At 38.2% G+C, this 21,586-nt stretch overlaps 2 protein-coding genes across 3 annotated transcripts in view; both read right to left on the bottom strand.

The window, feature by feature from the left end:
- Positions 1 to 2,845, bottom strand: part of otud7b (OTU deubiquitinase 7B) — a 50,169-nt gene extending 47,324 nt beyond the window's left edge. The window contains 1 exon segment of the mRNA XM_034211372.1: positions 2,651 to 2,845. The gene's annotated coding sequence lies outside the window, so the exon portion shown is untranslated.
- A 362-nt stretch (positions 2,846 to 3,207) lies between these two features.
- rbm8a (RNA binding motif protein 8A) lies at positions 3,208 to 7,326 on the bottom strand. 2 transcript variants are annotated; one of them, XM_034211525.1, is made up of 6 exons: positions 7,194 to 7,326; positions 6,602 to 6,661; positions 6,061 to 6,138; positions 5,431 to 5,567; positions 3,935 to 4,071; positions 3,208 to 3,669 (listed from the first exon to the last, which is right to left on the bottom strand). In XM_034211525.1, the coding sequence occupies exons 1-6, from the start codon at positions 7,258 to 7,260 to the stop codon at positions 3,621 to 3,623; spliced, it is 528 nt and encodes a 175-aa protein (XP_034067416.1). In that variant the 5' UTR covers positions 7,261 to 7,326; the 3' UTR covers positions 3,208 to 3,620. The 2 variants fall into 2 exon arrangements, with proteins under 2 accessions (XP_034067416.1, XP_034067417.1); XM_034211526.1 differs by having other exon boundaries at positions 7,200 to 7,309.
- Between the last annotated feature and the right edge of the window lie 14,260 nt (positions 7,327 to 21,586).

The raw sequence follows: 21,586 nt of genomic DNA, 5'->3' as shown, positions 1-21,586 counted from the left end.
CCTGTAATAAGTGACCCAACAATAAAGAATAAATATATGTATAACTAGTTTAGCTAGTTCCATAGTAGATAAACTAGCTAAGTGTGTTATGTCTAACTCTTAGTGTATTTTGCTGTGATCATGCAGAGCTGCGTGGTCACAGCGGCGGAGCTGTGATCATGCAGAGCTGCGTGGTCACAGCGGCGGAGCTGTGATCATGCAGAGCTGCGTGTTCTCCGTCAGCAGCAGCTGATCTGTTCTCTGATCTCTCTCTCGCGTCTGGTTAGACTTCACTCGCGTTTATGTCCAAATCTATCAGATCTAGCTAGTTCTAGCTAATGATATGACTGCCTGCTTATCAAAGGACCTAAACAATAAGCGTTGCTTGGTAACGGCGTGTGGCCGCAAAGTATAGCATTATGCATATGTTTATATGAGGGGTCAAAATCCCATGCTCATAAAATGCTCATATATCTTTTTCTCTTTATTCCCCACGCCCCAAAATAAATAAATAAATATACTAATTTTAGGAAAAGTAACGAAGTTTGAGCAGTGTGGGTTTTATATTAACAGAGTTACACATATTTCAAAAACGCGAAGTGTAATAACTGCAGTTTGCCAACCTGTCACTGAGAATGACAAAGTTCCTCAGTGAAGCACAAACCCATGTTTCTCACTACATTGTACAACTTATTAAAAAGATCAGTTCAATGCAACTAATGTCGTCTTAGTGTTATTACATGATGTTAAAATTGGTTTGCCATGAATTTAGTGATGGATTCTAAACATTTGAAATGTAGCATTTAAGTGTTTCTCAGTTACAAGGTTGTTGTTATAATAAATCAGACTCTGATGGTGCAGCACTGTACTGTACCTCTTTATATAGGCATTTTTTCCGTAACAATTTTGTTTGCGCTGATCAGGGGGTAGGTACTTGGCTGCATTTATTTTTCAAAGGGGGTACATTATTGAAAGAAGTTTGAGAACCACTGAGTTAGGCTATATATTGGGAGGGGGGACATTTTGAGCGTATCTGAATATTGGGGGAGATGTGTCCCCCCCAATGTATATGGTGAATTTGGCCCTGTTCATTATGACATTCCCTGTGTTAACATTTGCGTCCATGTTCTCCTTCCTAAACATTCAAACAGTGCCTAAACATGAGCAATGTTGAAGGCCTGGTAATAAAAGGACTCAAATCCTATTTAAGTTGCTTTTTGTAAGTTGAATAAATGTAAGTGATAATGTCATAATAGGCATTTTATATCTTCTCATATTGATCGCGGGCCCCTGAATTAAATCAAATGGGAATCTTATTGTGGCTCACTTTGTGGCAAATATCCTATTCATTAAACGTGTAAAACTAGCATTTAGTGATGTATTCTAACTTTTAACACTACTACTCCTAATGATCAACAGTCTTCGTCATAACTGTCAGACAACCATTAGTATTAGCTACCAGAGTACAGCTGGTAGGGCTGGATGCATTTTATTTTCCACAGCACAATATCTAGCTTCTTTAAATCCCACTAACCCTGTAGGTGGAAGTTCCTACTTACTGCTGCCTGTATGTCCAACAGGATATGGCTTTTTAACAACATAAATAGTCTCCCTGTGGGCCAAGTGCAGTGCAGAACTTCTATGTCCTACTTTTTGTGTTGACGGTATGTCCTGGTGTCCCAGCTAACAAAAGAACCGACCAATACAAGACCTGAATAATTCAAGGCAAAGTGTAACGCAACACTCTCGTCGTGGTGTAGTAGGAAATAACGGCAAATAACACAAGTCCTAGTTTCCAAACCAGCACGGAAACAAATGAACTGAATGACCAGCCAGCTCAGGCAGTATAGTCACACATATCTGGCAGCAAGGTTTAGGAAAAAATGCCTTGCTTCTCACTCGATCACGTTAGCCACTTTAGCTTAATGAAACCGGTTATTTTGGTCAGAGGTTAGGAAATTAACGTCAATGTAAACAGTTTACTCCAACAATGTTCTCTAAACTTGTGCTTTAAGAGAATGTTACATCACAAAGGTAGTTTAAATAAGAACCGGGCTTAGATCATCTAAATCGTGACTGCAAGCTATATGAAAGCTAGCCTGCAGAATTTAAGTTCATTTTTTAGGCAAAAATCACCACAGATAAAGGCACAAATATACAACTAATATGAAATTCAGCACAACTTGAATGGCGGTTTAACCTGCACAGCTTTAGTTGACAGATCGTAAAGCTAATGTAATGTTCAGCAACCAATTATGTTCGTCAACCTGCTTAGTAAACAGATGCATATCCATGCTCCAGATGATGGCTTGTCCTAACTGTTGACTCTAAACCAGCTTCCATCGCTACGACTATTCTTCGAAACAAAATATCAACGAACAATACACATGCTTACATAAACGCATTTGAGGCGTTCAAACCTATGGTTCAAACGCATGGGGTTCCTGCACCGTTTACACTCAGCCAAATAACTTTATCGTCACTTAATAGTCCATTTCATCTCCCCTTCACGAATGCATTCATTCTTATTGCAAATACATGTTTATTGTGTATCGGTAAGTAGACTGAACAGTAACGTTTAGCTAGCAAGTGGCTGCTTCAAGCCTGGCTAATCAGCAGCTAGCGTTAGCTAACGTTGACGCTAGTGCTGGAGTATCCCTTTACTGCTTACCTTCAACGGCCTCGCAGATGTTTTTCTCATCGTCCCATTTAGTTTTCCATCAAGTGCCCACATGCGAATACCATACACGTTTCCAATACCAACAATTCCTAACTTTTTGTCATCTTCATAGGTGGAACTACGTGTTAAATCCCAAACCGGACCACCGCCGACAAAGTAATTTCTCTACCACTTACAACAACAACGTCAACCGAAGAATAGTACCCGCCCCCACAACGATCCAGCCAATCAGAACGTAGAGTCAATTTCATTGACATTTATAAGAACCAATGGTCATTCTCGGAGTCTATGACTGATGTTCCCCGATAGAGTAAACACCAAATGAGAACGAGAGTACAAAACATGCGCTTGCCAATTGGCTGCAGAGAAATAAAGGGCAAGGGGTTTTGTCCAAGTAGCCTATGAGTGTGGCATTGATAGCCCAGAGTGGCAGGTGCTTTGGGGTTGACAAAACAACAGGGGCGGCACCACTGCCCGGGTGAGGTCATCGAGGATGATGTAAAATCGACGTCATTTGCGGGGCTAAATAAAACACAACCGGACTCACGCATCTTTTAAAAAGTTTAATGTTCCCCAAGTTATATAAAAACAAAACAACATTATGCAGCAACATTGAGAAAACGTATACAACATTTTGAAGGAACAATAATAATGCAGTACATGCAAGTTGGTGTCGAAAGTAAAATTAGTTTCACTGACAGCTGAATGGATACCCTTTAGTTGCATTGTAAAGCAGCATAATCAATATACAAAAAAAATGAAAATGCTGCTTTTAGGCCAATTTATTAATTTGTTATTGATCTCTTCCGAGAATTTCCTAAACCCAGTATTTGAAATGTGTACAACTAGATGCCATACAACTGTTACACAAAAATATCGTACGAAAACTGCTTCTTATGAGAAGATGAGGATTAGAAACTGCCTGTCAAAGTGACAGACACGCCAATGACAACTGCCAAACTCAACGACGCCTCCTGTCAGGACTTCTGCTGCGTCTCCGTCCACCAGTCCTGGGGGGGAAAGGAAAAGTTCAATGACTGGGAAATTATATTAAGTACAGGGTTCTCCAGACTTTGCAAACACTGAGGGCTAGGCAATATATGATAAATTAAAAAGGCTTGATCATGAAATAGCACCAAAATTACCATATAGCGCCAAAATCTTTCAAAAATGCAGATGACAAAGAGAAACATAAATGTTGACAACACTCTTTTGGGTCCTGGAAGTTACTGTCACCACGCCGAAACACACAATAAATAAACACAGCACCCTCACCTCCTCTTGTTCTTGGGGGGCCCTCTGACAAATCCCCAGTCAACACTGATAGGCTGGCCCATCATGTCCTGAGCGTTGAGCCCTTCCATGGCTGCCTGGGCCTCTTTGTATGTCTCATACTCCACCAGAGCATATCCCTTAAACAGTCATCAGGAGAGCATGTGAGTTAATGACAATGTATGGGATCACTTTTTGGGCATTAGGCAACACTTGATTAAAATTCACAAAACAGGTTTACTGACCATTTAATGTTATATTCTAATAGGAAACAAGTGTTTTTAGATTAGCATAAAAGCTAAGCCAACATTACACACATTAGATGACTGAAGCATTGAAAAAGAACAAAAAAAAGTTCAAGTTTGACACTAAATCATGTAAGGCTTGAAACTGCTTGTAATGAAATGACAGTGGAGAAATTGTTTCAGGGCAAAATTTGTTCTTTCTTCATATCTGAAACAATGCTGCCACCTTGTGGATTACAGGACCGTTTTTGTACATTTGGACAGCAAAAGAAACGGTCAATGTGTCTTTTTGAGAAAACCATTAGAGAAATACAGATCCATTCTGCGAACGTTTGTTTATCCCGCAATTAAAAACGTATAAATATGTTATGTTAACAATTCGCCAATAGCAAGTAGCTGTGACAACATGGTTTACTTGTAAAGCAAATCTGCTTAACATAGACAAAAAATAAACATCTTATACCAGTCAGGAAGGATGAAACGTGTATTGTGATCTCTTCATTTGGAAATAATTCTTAATTTAGGCAAGAATTAGTGTGATTTAGGGTGACTAGGGCAGTTGTTTTCCTGGCTACGTTGACACAAGGGTTTGTTGCTTTTATAGCATCATTTCATTTTTAAAGTTGGATTTTGTTCTAGCCAAAGCTGTTGTACAAGGCTTTGTACTGTCACCATAAATGATCAAATAACACAGTCGTGCTGCCAAACAGTTGCAGGGCAATATTGAAATAGTTAAGAAAACTAAGAATAACCGTTTCTCTCATTTTAAAGTTAGATTGAAAATTCAAGTGTTTTTTTTCCCTCTCATTGGAAGATAATTGAATCGGTCATTTATTAGCTCAATATCCTCACAGGAAGAAGGTGTGTAGCAAACAAGTAAACTAAATATAATTAGACCATCTTAAATGATATTATCCATCAGATGGGCTGTCTTAATAACAAGTCAGTACAACGCCTATTTAAAATGAAGCCAACAAAGGGTGTGTGTAGAGTATTGGTGAGTCTCATTTTCTATTGAACCACCGAACTAGAATATCATTTTTAATTCCAAAAGTATCTTCTCGAAAAACCAATTTCTTTCACTGACTTTTTATTTTCTCAGTAGGTTAACATCAAAGTTGAACATCTATTGGATTGTTTAAATAACGGTTGTACTCCCCATAACGGTTTATAATGTACATGTACAACTAAAATCGGTTGAAGAAAGTGGCCCAGAGGCTGTGTCACAGAAACATGAATGGTTATCCGTCTCACCTTGAGGTAGCCTGTTCTGCGGTCGAGGTTTAAATGCAGGTTTTTGATTTCTCCAAACTCTGAAAACTTGTCATGGATGTCTTCCTCTGTGGCCTCTTCATGTACACCTGTTACAAACAGGATCCAGCCTTCCACAGCTGCAACAAGACAAAAACAAGAATAGGCGTAAGGGTCTGCTTTTTTAACGTGTTGATCCTGCTGCTTTCTACCTATATTCCATGATCTACTAAATGTTTGTTATTGCTTGTTTTGCACAATTCAAAAACATAAGCATTTCTGAAAATAAAGAGCAACACACATAATATACTGATAGCTCAAGGAACAGTCCCAACACGTGACACAGAACAAAATGTTGTACTTTATTGTACATCGGACAAATTGTGTTATTTAAACCTAGATGGTTTTGAATGTGCAAATTAAAGCATTTAAAATGTAATGCAAATATGATTTTAAAGGAGCCACAAACTGGTGACGATACAGAGATTTTAGACATTTGTTTTGTGAAATGTAATGAATTTTCTACGTTTTAAACAAAGCACTTTGGCATTTAAGGGTGACGTGTATTTTTTACTTGGTTCTAAATTGTGTAAACATTTAATTTACATCTTGGAGAAAAACAGCAACACTTACATCTCTGAGGGCCTGGCTCGTCACCGTCCTGCTCCACAGTATCGTAGTCTTCTTTGATTCTGGACCTGGCTCCTTCCTCTGGAAACAGCAACACAGAGAAATATCAAGCACTGACGACAAATCTAACCAACGGCATGCTGAAAAATGAGATAACAGGAGAAAATCTATCTTTCTCTGCCCAAGATGGTCTTAGTGTGAAACACAAATTAGACCTTTCAAGGGATGTTATGTTCTAAACCATGTCTTTTCCAAAGGTAAAATGTTCAATGTTTGTTTCTCCAAGTCAATATGATAACATTACAACTTATAGCTAAAAGTCTGGTGATATTAAACCAATTCAAACCTAGGCCTTTATTTCGCAGGAAAGACGCTTTTCTAGCATTAAACTGCATTCGAAACGTCCATGGTCCTTTTACAAGTTTAAATAAGTGGAGAGCCCATTATAATATCTTACAATGTTAGTTATATCAACAACAAAGGAAATATAGGGATAACTTTGACCAAAACATAAAGCAATATAACCCAAACAATGGTAACTCACCTGAGCCGAAGCCTCGTCCTTTCCTCTTCTTGGCCTTCTCCTTTAATTTGTGGATGCTCTCTGAGAAAGAAAAATGTAAACTTGAGTTGAGGTACTGTTATAAAATGCAAACTCAGCTGAATTTGAATAGTTAACATGATGATTACATGAAAGCAAAACAAAACAAATTATAAGGACGCTGAAATAGGTACGAGTGTAAGTCCTGTCCCATTTTATTAGCGTATCCTACCATTAGCTAAAGTTTTTAAAAAAAACAACAACAGCGTGCTATCGTCGGCTAATAACATGCTAAGTGTGATCAAATGATAGCTTTAGGGATAAACAAAATGATTTCACGTGTTTTGTGAAAGGGACCTTTTCAACAATTATTACCTAGCTATCTCACAAACAATGTTTGAATGAACCACCAGTGCGTTGTTAGCTTCATATTAGCTTGTTAGCATTTCTTTGGCCTTCCTCCACGCAGTCAGCGTTTGTACTTCGTAGAATTTACAGCTACTTCTGTTTTAAAGTAAACTTAAATATTTACACATTGTTTGAACGCTGACCTTATGGAGCATCTGATCTAAGTGGAGTTAAGTATTAAAATTACCATCACCATCCTCATCCATAGGAAAGTCCTCGCCTCCCGCTTCATGAAGATCCAACACGTCCGCCATGATGTCTGTCTGCTGGTCTGTGTGGTCTGTGTACGTACCACAGTCTATGGTACGTACTACGTACGTAACGCGCGTAAGTAAAATGAGTAAACAGATCGGCGGATGTTGCCAGGTTACGTAAAAGTAAAAAGTAAATACATTAAAATCGTGTACATTCATATTTATTTCAGTTGTAATGCTTATAATACCTACAACAACAATGTCAAATCTAAATACCTGTACCAATTGGCGTGAACAATAAGTTACAACTTTACTACACATTCAAGTTTCAAACAAAAAAGCATTGGCTACATGCCAAATGATGAACTCCTTCTATAGGCCTTCAACATTTTTAAGGAGGAGCCTATGTTGCATTTAAGTTGAATTTATGTACAAAATAGACAGATGGATCAACAGTACAATCCTGCTTATACATTGTTCATAATCACATTATTTAATGCATAGTAGTAGTGGGTTATAACTGTCACAGGAGACATTTTATGTATTTAAATTCTGATTAAACATTCATACTTTACCTTGGCTTGACTTACATTTTGAATGAAGGACTTTTACAGTGAGGTACAGTCACTTAATCTTAATACATCTACCAGCCCTTGCGGTTCAATATTTAAAGTTGTAGGGTAGGGTAGGGTAGGATGTTGTTAAAATATGTAACATTGCCAGTAAAGGGCTCTATGCACCCAAACAGACAACTGTTCCATGTTCGGAGGCTGCATGTTGAGGAAAGAAGGACTGACATGTTATCACCATCTAGTGGTAAGTTGGATCAGTACAGGGGAGACTGACAAAAGTGTTTTATCTTAAAATGCAAAGTGAATATGTCCTGGAAAGTTGCTGTGTAAACAGATATAAAATGTAATTAAATCTCCAAAAATACCTGTAGGTTGATTCCAAAGTATGTGTCATATTCTACGGACTTTAAGGAAAAGCTGAGGTTTGGAGAGAGTGTTTTTGGTGAATGTCCTAAGAGGCCTCTCGGGTGTTTAGAGTGGGGCCTGAGTGGAGAAGACCAGTTTCAGAATACAGGATTTTTTTTAATTGATTTTGACAAACATCACAAGATTTAGGCATTTGTAATCACAATAGCAAAATGTGGTTAAAACAGGGTGGTAGCCAGGGCTTGCTTTTCATTTAAAAATAAAATTTCTAACAAGGTTGCCCTTAAGAAGGGTCCTCTCTCAAAATGTAAACAGGAGAGTCATTGACCAGTGGGCTTCTCGGTTGTACCTGTTGCCATTGCAATCCAAAACCCCAATAAATGCAAAATCATGTGTTCATAGATGAAAAGTGTGTCAGTGGTCAGAGTTAGACAATGCGGTCTGGTAGAGAGTTAGGAGCTTTCTTTAGCATTTATGTTTCTGATAGTAAACTGGCTGTAAAGCCAGCCCACATTTCCAATATTACGTCATATCGGACGCAAATCTGGATCAGCTCCTTTCTACCCCCGTTTTTAGAGATGTGGGTATGGAGGAAAAGAGAGAGGGTTGTATTTTCTGACACTTTGTGTAATTTGATTTGATGCATGTGTCACATATGTGTAACACAATCCATCATTCCTGTATTATCATGACCCTATGACATAAATTCAGTAGGACATGTGCTATATCATTTTTGTGACAGAATATCTGTTTTTGGTCTTTCTAAATCAGTATTACTGTGAATGAAAGCACATCTTCTGTTAAGCCCGAAGGTCCCCGCCAGCGGGTACTTTAGTTTTTTTTTTTCACGACACTGTGTCTCAGGGGATCTTAATATTTAAGAACCTATTAATGTGTACCAGATTAACGGGAATAATCTTAGCTAACTGACGATACAAACCATTTTTACCAAAACAAGTCTCATAAAAAGCATCTAAATGACCCCTGATCGAAAAATGCTAACCTATTACTGCACCGATAATCACTCCTAGCTCCCTTATTACTTATTCTTGGTGCACATCCAACACATCGTTTATGATCGCAAGGAGACACAGAATCTAACGGTGCCCACCTCTCCCCTCTCCTGCAAGCTAGCATGCGCAGAGAGGCCACCATTTGTTTTTAACATGAGTGTGTGCGGGACGATTTCCCTTGGATTCTATTGGCTCTAACGGTCAGAAAGAGATGTTACATGTCAAAATCGAACAAGGGGGGCCAGAGATATGGAAAATCCACCCAAATGGCCCCAGAAGAGGTTTTTTTTGCTAAATCTGTCTAAAAAGGTCAAATATCACTTGTTTTGCATCAATCTTGATACAGGGTACTTATTATGTTGTACTTTGGATTCCTAAAGCTTTTAGTCTACTAACCCATCATCCAAGGTTAGTTTTCACTATAAGTACAACATATTTTTTAGACGGACACTATAATTTACAGTTTTTTACCATGTTCAATCTGAATTTTCTTTAAAATAAAAAACATCTCTATTGATTCTGACTTTTCTACATCCAACTCACAGGTTTATCATTACTTTGAGAAAAAAGATTATTAATTTAACCCTTTTAGAAGGGAAGATATGGTCATTTGTTCTGGGAATGTCATTTTCGAGCCTGAAACCTGAAAAAATGGCTTGGGGCCTAACAACCTAGTTTTATTTCATCACCTTTTATTTGGTTGTTTTTACATTAACGCTGCTGTCAAACACTGGTTCAGCGGTGTGAAGCTGCTGCCTCGACATTTTCAACAGTATGCTTTGAAAGGAGATGGCACACAAAGCATAGAATATTTTCTTTGTTATCTCTTTATTAGACTCATTGTTCCCAAACAAGGGACGTAAAGCATCAAGAGAAATATAAACAAATGGATAAGTATGTTACCATAGTTACATTGCAGACTGTCCAACCTTGCCTACAGCTGTTGGGGGCCGATCACACCGAGACCAGTTTTTTTTTAGCAAAGCGTTTTCTGTGTGATCATGATGAAGAGACAATATGTTTCCACACAGAACATACAATATAACAGGATAACACATTAAATGCACATGTAGGCAAGATAAATGTATCTATTTGATGACATATTGGACACATCTTATCAGGAGCTCCTCAGCCTGCTGAGAGCTCTGTCAGTAGAGCCGAGCAACTCTCTCTCATCATGTGTTAAACAGAAAACAATGCATGAATCCACCATCCATTACTTAAAAAAATAGGGCAGATTATAAATATCTCAGGGCTCTGAAGTTAAATGCTGTAGGCTATAATGTATCGACCTATGATTGAAAAAAAAACAACTGACACACAACATATTACTTGAAGGAAAAACATAATATAAATTAAATCTTCATTAAAACCATTTATTGTTTTGCGTTTTTATTGTCATCACCTTCATAGTTTGTGTTTATTGTCTTTTTCTTTCTTCAGTTGGAATATCTCAATTTAAAATACTAACATACAATGAGTCCTTACCCCAAGTGAAGGAGTTCAAGTATCTCGGGGTCTTGTTCTCGAGTGAGGGAACAATGGAGCGTGAGATGGGCCGGAGAATCGGAGCAGCGGGAGCGGTACTGCAGTCGCTTTACCGCACCGTTGTGACGAAAAGGGAGCTGAGCCAGAAGGCAAAGCTCTCTGTCTACCGGGCCATTTTCGTTCCTACCCTCACCTATGGTCATGAAGGATGGGTCATGACCGAAAGAACGAGATCGCGGATACAAGCGGCCGAGATGGGTTTTCTCCGCAGGGTGGCTGGTGTCTCCCTTAGGGATAAGGTGAGAAGTTCGGTCATCAGGGAGGGACTCGGAGTTGAGCCGCTCCTCCTTCGCGTCGAAAGGAGCCAGTTGAGGTGGTTCGGGCACCTAGTTAGGATGCCACCTGGGCGCCTCCCTAGGGAGGTGTTCCAGGCACGTCCAGCTGGGAAGAGACCAAGGGGTAGACCTAGGACCAGGTGGAGGGATTATATCTCTTCGCTGGCCTGGGAGCGCCTTGGGATCCCCCAGTCAGAGCTGGTTGATGTCGCCAGGGAAAATAAAGTTTGGGGCTCTCTGCTGGAACTGCTACCCCCGCGACCCGACCACGGATAAGCGGGAGAAGATGGATGGATGGATGGAACATACAATTAAAATACTGGGCTCAGAATGTAGTTAAAGTATAAAAAGTGCAGGAAGAATTATTCCTGTCAGTACTATATCATATATCCCATTGCTATTGCTGATGCTGAGCCCTTTAAGCTGGTTGAAGTAAGCCTACATTTCACAACGTTATAAACTGTATAACTTTATATATAGTTTATAACAATACATCACATTTTAAAAGCTGATTATATGTTAAACCCTGATTTTCAACTTAACCAGTAACCAGCTCTCATAAGTGTTGTAGAGAGACAATTACAAAAACTAGTTATTTTCCTCTTTAAATTTAAAGTAGGCCTACTTACTCAAGACTCGGTTAAGCGCGGATAAAGATTGTACTTGTCTTGTCAGGTCACTTCTCTTCTGTTGTCTCATCGTCCAGAGCTATAAAAGCTTCTGACTCTCTGACATAATTCACCATTAGATTGAGAACCCAAGGAGTTAAGGTATGTCTCTTGCTTCACTTTGGTGTTTCTTTTCCTTTTTATGGCTGTAAACAGAAATATTTTGTTCGAGTTTGAGGGAAACACATTTGCGAGGTCGTACATGATTTAATTCAACCTGTATTTCACCAAATATTGAGAATCAGATGTAGCCGTTGAATGATAACTTAAACGCTCAGATCAAGCGATTGATGGAGAAGTTTGTGCATCAGGTGATCGATTAGACCAAGGCCCGGCTCCCCCCAGGTAAAACTTGTGTTGGTTTGATCCAGCTGCAAAATGCTCCCTTTTGGTTGTTTCCAAAGCACTTCACTGGGTTTGTCTGTCATGGTACTTTCTTTTAATTAGCTGAGATGTAATGCTTGAATGTCATCATTAAACCGGTTTTAAATTCATCATGACTTATTCTTTATTTTTGCTCATATGGGTTCATACTTACATTATGAGCACAGAGATTAATTTATGAAAAGCCAAAGGGCAAGTAATCAAATTGAAATGGAATATATTGTGGCAGAATCTGATGAGAGTTACTCATTGAAGTATAGATCGATATCAACATTACCTCTAACCTTTGGGTCATTGATGTTTTCCATCATTCATGGTTCAATATTCTGAAGGAGCTGTCAAGAAGGTTGGAGCGTTGATAAGCCGTAAAATAATGGATGTATTGACTTTATGCCAATGATTAACCTTATACAAAACCAGAATAATAACCAGGACAAATCTGACCATGTAAAAGTATAATTTTATTACACTTGGAAAATGAATGAAAGGTTTAAAAAAATAAGCAGATTACCAAAAGCGACATTTGTGTATTTGTGTATTTAGACAAATTGGGCACAGATTACATCAAGTTCTTTAGTATTTCAGAAAAACCTTATTTACAGTTTTATCCAGTTTCTGATAACAGAACAATCCTAACAAATGTTTTCCATGTGAAAAAACGGTTCAAACTGTGGGTTTAAAGGTAATTGTGAGGTAATTGTGGCATATTTGTTTTGAAAATAAGAAAATGTGTGTTTCTTAGCAGTTCAAATCCACCTTTCCGGTATGCTGCCATCTAAACCACACAGAAGGAACAGATAACATTACGGCAAACACTTCAGATGTAAACCAATATAATTTAAATAAAAAAGATGAATTGGATAAAGTTAAATCCCTCTCAAACCAAACATAATGGTCCGTTATAGATCAGCAATGATTTTGAAACACACAGTCAATTCCTTATCTACCAATAACTCAAAATTATTTGCATGCTGTAACAAAATCAGATTAATATCAGCCATATCTGGGCAATTAATTTCACTGTGACATATAGTTGAAAGGTTAAATACATTTTGCAAGACTACTATTTACAAAACGGTGCCTTTAAATATCTTTAATACAGGGTTTTCATACAAATTGTGCGACTTCTCCACGGAGATAAATTGTGATTTGACCCAGTTTAGTCTGTTCTGCACAATAACACATCAGTAATTGCAGCTCATCTTTTTTAGAAGTAGCTGGAACACTTGAGGTTTTATTATGCCACCGCCCAAAGGGAAGATTAAAGCTCAGAGTTACATTTTGAAAGAAATGAAACAGACATGGCTTGTATTTGGGTTTCTGTCTCAAAGCAGTGAGGAGGACAATGACTTGTTGTCAGCTTAATCACAAAACAACAAAATCACTAGTCTTCCATGCTGCTATGGACTTAATCTCTCAGACGATGAAGGCATTTAAATAACTGATACGTTTTTTTCCTAAATGTATTCTCTGTCTGTTAATACAAAATGTCAAATTCAACAATGAAATCAGCGGGAACAGTACATGGAATATTAGCTCTCTCAATAGTAGCCTATGCGTATGAGTAATTTAACTACAGTATTCTTCACACTACTGTTTTGTCACTGAGTCTCCTTCCTGTTCTGTTGCCAAGCTACACGTTATACTCAAGGTGGCCTCCTTGAGCTAATGTGTGATCCTATGGAGGCAGGGCTGAAGGAGCTCTCCTTCAAACCAAACTTTCTTCAGCACTCTGAAACTTCTCTCTGAAGGCCGAGGGATGTTTTTCACGGAGGAAGAACTGGCAGTCCTGCGTGGCCTTCTCCTTGTGAGATTAAATGAATCGGTTGGCAGCCTGTCAAGAAACAATTTGTAAAAGTGCTCAAACTCATGCTTGAAAGAAAAACACTTTCAGGACAGATTACCGCTGCAATTATCTCTGTGCGACTCTTTCATTATGTTCCATCTACCAGTTTTCATATTTGAAAGCAGGATTTATAAATTCTGTATTTGCCTATGTGAATATTTAGTCAAATTTTGCCTCTAGATTGTGTTATTCAACATATACATTTACACTTCTATCTTATGAACGTGCATATGCAGTTTCTCTACCTTGAAACATGGAACAAACCGTTTTGTGTGAACCTGTGGAGGGGTCCAGAGTGTTCTGGAGGAAGGACAAGGCCAAGTCATGGGTTGGTATCAGAGTTATCTTTCAGGACACACTGTGATCCGAGGGTCGGTACGAGCAGTGATAGCCCTGCACGCTGAAACAGAGAGAAAACAAAGGCTGACAGGCTGTATTTCAGTCAGTGTGCTGTGTTTTTATGAACTGACGTCAGTGTTAATCAGTTCAGTGTCAGTTTGATTCAGCTGTCAGTCAGCGAAGCTACTGCAATAAAGTAGACGGTAAAAAGAAAGGATGCAGTCAGAATGTTAATATCCTATACACTTTCAGATTTTTAAAGCTCTTCTCAAATAATATTAATATAAAGCTTATACTGATGATACTTTAGTTTAACAACGGTATCATGTTTTACTGGTAGTATTTATGTAGAAGTGTAGTGAATTTTTTTTTCTATGCCGAAAGTTGATTCAAATTTCCAATCTGAAAACAGGGTGCTTTTCTTTATAACAAAATGAATATTTCTGGGTTTTGGACTGAGGTTTTGAGAAATAAATGATATATTTGAAGCATCACCTGCCCTTGGATACTTTGGCATTTAACACTTGTTCTTTAGTAGACCAAACAATGTATAAAGAATCAATCGAAAATTATCGCTTAGCTAAAAGAAACAGCAATATAAGAATATACAGTATTACATAAATACAATTAATCGAAAAGTCAAATAAATAATGGGTTTTTGAATGAGATAAACATTTCCTACTAACTCAATTGATCACTAGGAATAAACTATGGCAGTTTGCAAACACTGATTATTTTACATGTAGGGGTAAAACATTTCTTCACTCAATACACCATCTATCCTTTCCCAACCCCTTTGCTGAAAGTACTGCATTCATTTAACATTTCTCTTGCTTGCATGTACTGCACTTAATTCCACATTATCAAGTCTACAGGTTCCAGGTAAGGTCGTAACATTGTCAATAATGATCAATAATTTAACATTGATAATAGCGTTTTGGACGTCTGAAGTCAGCTTTTGAGCCAAGACTTACAGTCAGTTGTTTCTCCATGGCACTTTGCCATTTTGTTAATGTTATAGCTGGACACATGCAACAGTGATGGACACATACAGTTTTACAGAGATGGAAACATGTAGCAGTGAATACATCGACAAATTAAATGCTTTATTTATATCAGAAACATTTTCTTTTTGTCTCATAAATTAGACTTGCTTGTATAGGATCAGCCTTTTCTTGCTTTATATCAAATAAAACATAGTTTGCCTTCTTGTTACAGAATAAAAAGAAATAAACACATCTAAATAAAAGACTTCTGCCACTTAGTAATGTGTGTAATTATTTGGACATTCACAAATAGAATTTCATTGTGTGATTCCTATGTGTGAATCCTGAACATGAATGCGGAAGATGCTGTGAGTATTTTCTGAAACTTGATAGCATGTCGGCCAACACTGCTGCTGTCTCACTAGAGCCTCTACGCAGACAACCGTGTGTGTGTGTGTGAGTGTGTGTTTGTGTGTGTGGACAGCACAGACACAATGAAACCTGATCTGCGAGTGTGTGTGTGATTTTGCTAGTATTTGTGTGAGCACACATTTAAAGAATGTCAGTATAGTGTGTGTGTGTCTGTTTTAGGAATTTTTGCATGGGTTTTTAAACCAAAATGTGCATTTTAAAGGATTTATACAAGAATGGCTAAGAACAACCAGATGTTGCAGGATCCATTGACAGGTTGATGCTAAATGCAGGCATGCAGAGAAATAATGTGCCAATTGCACAACTGAAAATCAATAAGAGAAAGTGGCTGACATTGACAGAAAATGGCAAGACATTTATTAAATATAGGGGAAATGTGTTTTCAGATTAAAAGAGATTTTTTTTTTTAAATATACAGGACAAAAACAAAAATATTCAAAGGGCGATATATATGTTATCGGTTTATCTCAGTCGAAACAATGAAAATAACTACAATATAATGAGAGACACACTGATCTTTCTGAAGTTAAAATAGTTGCCACTTACCATTTCTGAATTGGGCACCTGGGGTCATCCACAAGGGCGTTGATTGCAGGTGCACACAAAAGAGCAATTTTCACTGCACAAAGAAAAGCGGAGTCTTTGTAAGAAAAAGATAAAATGAAACTCACTTTTAGGTTTTTTTAAAAACATACTTTTTGTAGACTGGCGGAAAATATGCTAAAATACTTAGGGGTTGAGAAAATAAGAATTGAAGGGGCCAATCTCTAACACCCAGCGGAGCAAGAGAGCGCAGTCGATGTTGGCCTCTGAGGAAAAAAAGCCAGAGTCTGTCTCCAATGACCAGTGGTGAACACTGATAGATATAGTTTTGCTGGCATGGGTTATGTTTTTACTCAGAACTGACAGACAGACAGCCCCCATGCACACAGGTGCTATTCAAGTAAACTGTGTAAAAGTGACGTCACTGAGAAAAATCTAGCCCACAACCCTTTTCAACACTCAAGTCCCACCCACTGCATGTTGCTCTGTTCATATTTTTCCCATTTTCTCCTTTTTTCTCTCTCTCTCTGCATCTCCACTTCTCTGCTCTCTCTCTCTCTCTCTCTCTCTCTCTCTCTCTCTCTCTCTCTCTCTCCACACACACACACACACACACACACACACACACACACAAACACACACACACACACACACACACACACACACACACACACACACACACACACACACACACACAAACGCACAACAAAAATCATTGTAAAGTGCATGTTTTCCTTTTGCTGAATGTACAATATCCTCTGAATGTCTTTATTTCTCCACTACTTTGTGTGTCTTTTGCAAATGTGCACAGCTCCTGATGTGAGACCACCAAAAGGAAGCTTCCCCCGATTTTCATAGCCCTCCAAATTGGGGCACGGTCGTCCCTCTCTCTCTCCCTCCCTCTCTCTCTAATGCTGAAACACCACTTTGTGAAATTACAGTACAATTTGGAAAAGTAGAAACAGGCAGCAGGCAATTCAGGTGCTCAGCCTCCGCAACAATGGAGTGCCGGCCTTGGTGATGGTTGCTAGGCGATGGAGGAAATACAATGGCCTCCTCTGAAACCAAAGGCCCTTAAGTGGACTGACAGAAGTGAAAGCACACATACACACACTCACAAAATACAGCGATGCAGGGTAAAAGAGGGAGTAAGTGAAGCTGTGCACCTCTGTGTGCAGACGCTCGACCGAAATATTGCAGTTGCTGTTCCGAACATGAAGAGGGATTGAACTGTATAGGAAGGATTGAGCTTTTTTTTTAGTAAGAAACTTGCAAAATTTGGAAGGCTATTCTTGGACATGTGAACAGCTATGTGCATGTATTGACTAAATAAGCTGTTGCTACATGCCTGTATTGGATAATTTCGTTGGGGGGGCTTTTTTGCTTTTGAAGACGTCTTAGGACAACCTGATAGTGGTAGATAATATTTCAGACGGAGCAATGTATTGACCAATCACATGGTCAATAGAACAACAATCAGTGGCAGTGCACGTCTGGCAGCCTGTCTGCTTCTCCACCTGTCCGTTCATTTCTTCGTCTATCCATCCATTCTTACATATGACAATCTATCTGCTGCCATGTGTCCCAAAAACATCCATCCATGCATCCACCTGTCAAATCCAATCATCCAGATAATGAAGCAACATTGTAAACTGTGTCACTGCTGTGAATGTCAATCTATAGGCCTTTATGGAGACTACAATATTTGAATTATCCTGTATGCAGTCTTGATTATGAAATAAATCAAATCTATAAAGATACAATTTACACATCCCCTCTATTTCAGATATGTCAGCCACATTTAAATGTTAGGTTTATCAAACAATATATGAAAGAGATAAACAAACAAACGCTCAAATATAAACAATTACATTGGGGGGAAGGATGGACATACAAAGTGTTGTTTGCAGTGGTGATAACGAGAATGGACCACACCAGCATTAAGTAAGTTAATAAATGCTCCAGCTGACGAATTAGCCAAGCCAGCTAATTAGCTATAGGCTATAGCCTAGCAAGCTAATTAGCTATTGAGCTAGCTTACTGACCACACTTTTCACCAGTATTATTTTTGTTCGTTTGGTCTCACTGTTCTTAAAGCTAAGGTGAAAGACAAAACGTAATGTGTGTTAGGTAGTTAGACAAGAAGTAAACTTGGAGCAAGAATCAATAATTTTCCTTTAATTCCTTTTTGTTTCATTTTTTTTTTTAAATATCAGATGAATTAAGAAAAGTGCCATCATCTGGATTTTTAAGGAAGGGAATTATATTGTGGGTGTATTCAGTTTCAAAATATAAAATGTACTTATGATCTTGTGAAATTCAATACTTATAAGGTAAAAGCAAGTTTATATTCTCAATGTTAAATGTCCAGCTAAATGTGCTTCTAGTTTTATTCCTTTTTTGAACATGTTGATGATGATTCTCATTGTTACACTTTATATCTGTCAAAAATAAATTAAAGCTCTCTTATATTATTCTCACATAACTTAAGTAGCTTTTTACAACGAAGGAAAACCTTTCAGGAGAAATGTTATCTTTCTCCTCTATATAATAACTAAAGCGTTATTTTCTGTTTAAAAAACTTGAATGCATAACTGAAAAAAATCTAATTCAATTTCTACTGTTAGTAGGGATATAAGATATATATCATCAATGTTTTGTGTGAAATAAGATGTATTAAAAGAAAACAAGAAGACAAGGGAAATATCTTTATTTATTTAACAAAAGCCATAACAATTTTTATAATTACTGCCTGGCGGTTTGGGCTTCCTGCCTATGCCTAAATCACTGAGCAATAGAGCACATGCTGACCTTTTGAGACATTTCTATCAACGGTGAAAATACTAAGAAGGCCAGTATCCCTCTGAAGTACTCCCCTTCCCCTTCAATCTCATTTCCCCCCATACACATCTCCCTCATCTGCTGGAGAGAAACTGAAGCACCACTTCAAGCCAGCGCTTATTATTTGCTCCTTTCCGAAGCCCGGCCTCTGAAGTACTGCACTCATTTAGGACCTGTAATGTAGATTCCATTTCAGATGCTATTAGGCCTCATCCGTTACAGCAGACGGGCTTATTCGTTATTCCTCCACTGCTCACTCCATCCTCCATGCCTCACCTCCACACGTGGCTGTCCACCCCTCCTCCCCCTTCTGTTTTCATTCTGCAACCCCTCCACTCAACCTCTTACTCCTCCTCGCTCCTCCACCCATCTGTCCCACTATCCCATCCTGCCATCTCTCCACTCCAGCACTCATCTGACCACCCCCGTTTCTTCCTCTCTCCCTCCCTCCCTCCCCCTCGGTCCATCCACTTCACTCCACTCCACTCCCATCCCCAGCTTTGCCCCCAGGGGAGCACTGCAAACTGCTTATTCAACAATCGGCCGCCATAAAGATATGTAATGACATTTTCGAAGGCAAAGAGGCCTGTGTGGTTTTTAATTCATATTTAATGGCTGTCAGGCTAAATAGCCCTATCCTAAATGGGAGAGAGGCATGCTGTTCTTCCACTTAAGACTGAGGGCCGTCTGCCTGTGGATATCTGCTGGCTGTCCAGAGCTACTGATGCCTCTTTCTGTTGGGAAATCACTCTCATTACAAGACACAAGCTATTGAAGCTTGAGCATGAATTATTTTGCAGCAAGAACATAAAACAAAACCTTTTTTATAAATTAATAAATGACATTATGAGCAGAAAACATGTAGGTCAGTGGGGCGCTCATGCCAAAACAAAAGCTTCAGCATGAGCAGAGTAAGAAGTCTTCAGGTTTTTTTTATTAGAAAAAAGTATCATTACCTAAATGAAAAAACATTTTGAAAGTAAAATACAGTAAAGTAAAGAAGTAATGTGAAGTGGTACTTAAAGTATTTTGAAATTGTTTTTAAGCTTGCATGAGCATGTCGTGTTTTGCAAAAATAAACCTACTTTTACTTCTACTTTCAAAACACTCCTAAAATTGAATATGATTGCCACGTGCCATCAAATAAACTCATAACCATCAAAGTCATAAAGTTGGCTTTGGTAGTTGCTCTTATTGACAAACAATTTGCAAGAGGGTAATTGTATGGTATCATAATTCAGAAGGATGTCTCTGTTCAGTCTGGACTTGTGCCTTTTACGGTTCCTCAAGGAAATTATTTGAGGTTTTTTTCCTTCACATACTTATATCAAAAGGAAGCGGAATTACTTTATTTTCCACATTTTCCTCATTTTAAAATTACATAGTCAACATTTTTATGATTCAGTTTATGCATCGAATATTATACCGTTTGAATATGCTGTTCCTGGAAAACCTAAAGGAGTGTTCAGCTTTTCAGTTGAACCATTAAAAACATTTTAAGCCAGACCAGCGGACTACATGTAAATATCTCAAGAACACATATTTCGTTTGATTGCTATGAAACAGATATCCATTTTCCCAGGGGAGGGATTTTGCTCATCTAACATTTCTTTAATAACATCATCATGTCAAAAATTCTATTTGTGTAATACTTTTGATCATGCGAACATGTTTTTTAGAATCAAGTTAAGATATATCCATGATCCTCAGCTGTTCAGTGCTAAAGAGCAAATGGTAAACTAGATGATGAAATACACTTAAACATCAGCATGTTAAGAGCAAATTGGGAGCCCTTTACCTTTAAAGACTACCATTTACTGTAGCTCAATATACCATACAGTTCAGCCTTGGCTATTTTATTATTTCTTTTACAGAAAGAAATGGAGAGCTCAGATATGTTTTGCTGTCAACATTCTCCAGGCTTTGCCCTCACTGTGAATAAGCTAATTGCTAACCTCTAACCAGCCCTGATGTTTTAGAGGTTGGACTGCGTGTGGACCTTTTCCCCTGACCGCCTGGAAAATGTGAGCAAGAGGGATTTGATCTTATACCATTTAAGAGTTACTGATATTCTTAATCTTAATTAAGGCAGCATCTGTTTTGGTAAATCATTAATTTGACACTTAAACAGTTTTGTTATTAAATCCTCTCAGTATGAACAAACACCTATAAAAGGTTAACAATATACAGAGGTGCAGTCTCAAGTCTGAGAGAAAGCATGGCATTCACTGACTGATTTGTGATAATTACATAGTTGGCAGGAATTTAAACCTTCAGGGCCACTTTTAATTTTATATTACACGTTGTGTCTAATATTTGGCCCAGCAGGGGTTCGGCACAAATGTCTTAAAGCCTTTCAAAACTAAGTGACAGGCTTGTCATTTGGAATGACTTGAAAGTAATCATAGCAACTCAGAAGTGCAGCATGGTGCTCAATAAGATGTGATGATGCAATCATGTTCATGAAATTGCAATTGATTAAGTGTTAGTTAAAGTTAATTACAGAAAAAAAGACTCAAAATATATCTCTAGAGGCATTCTTGTATAGTACTGTACACCATGGATATATTGGC

Source organism: Gymnodraco acuticeps, unplaced genomic scaffold (assembly GCF_902827175.1).
Source record: "Gymnodraco acuticeps unplaced genomic scaffold, fGymAcu1.1, whole genome shotgun sequence".
NCBI lineage: Eukaryota > Metazoa > Chordata > Actinopteri > Perciformes > Bathydraconidae > Gymnodraco > Gymnodraco acuticeps.
This window is presented reverse-complemented; position numbering and strand designations above follow the sequence as displayed.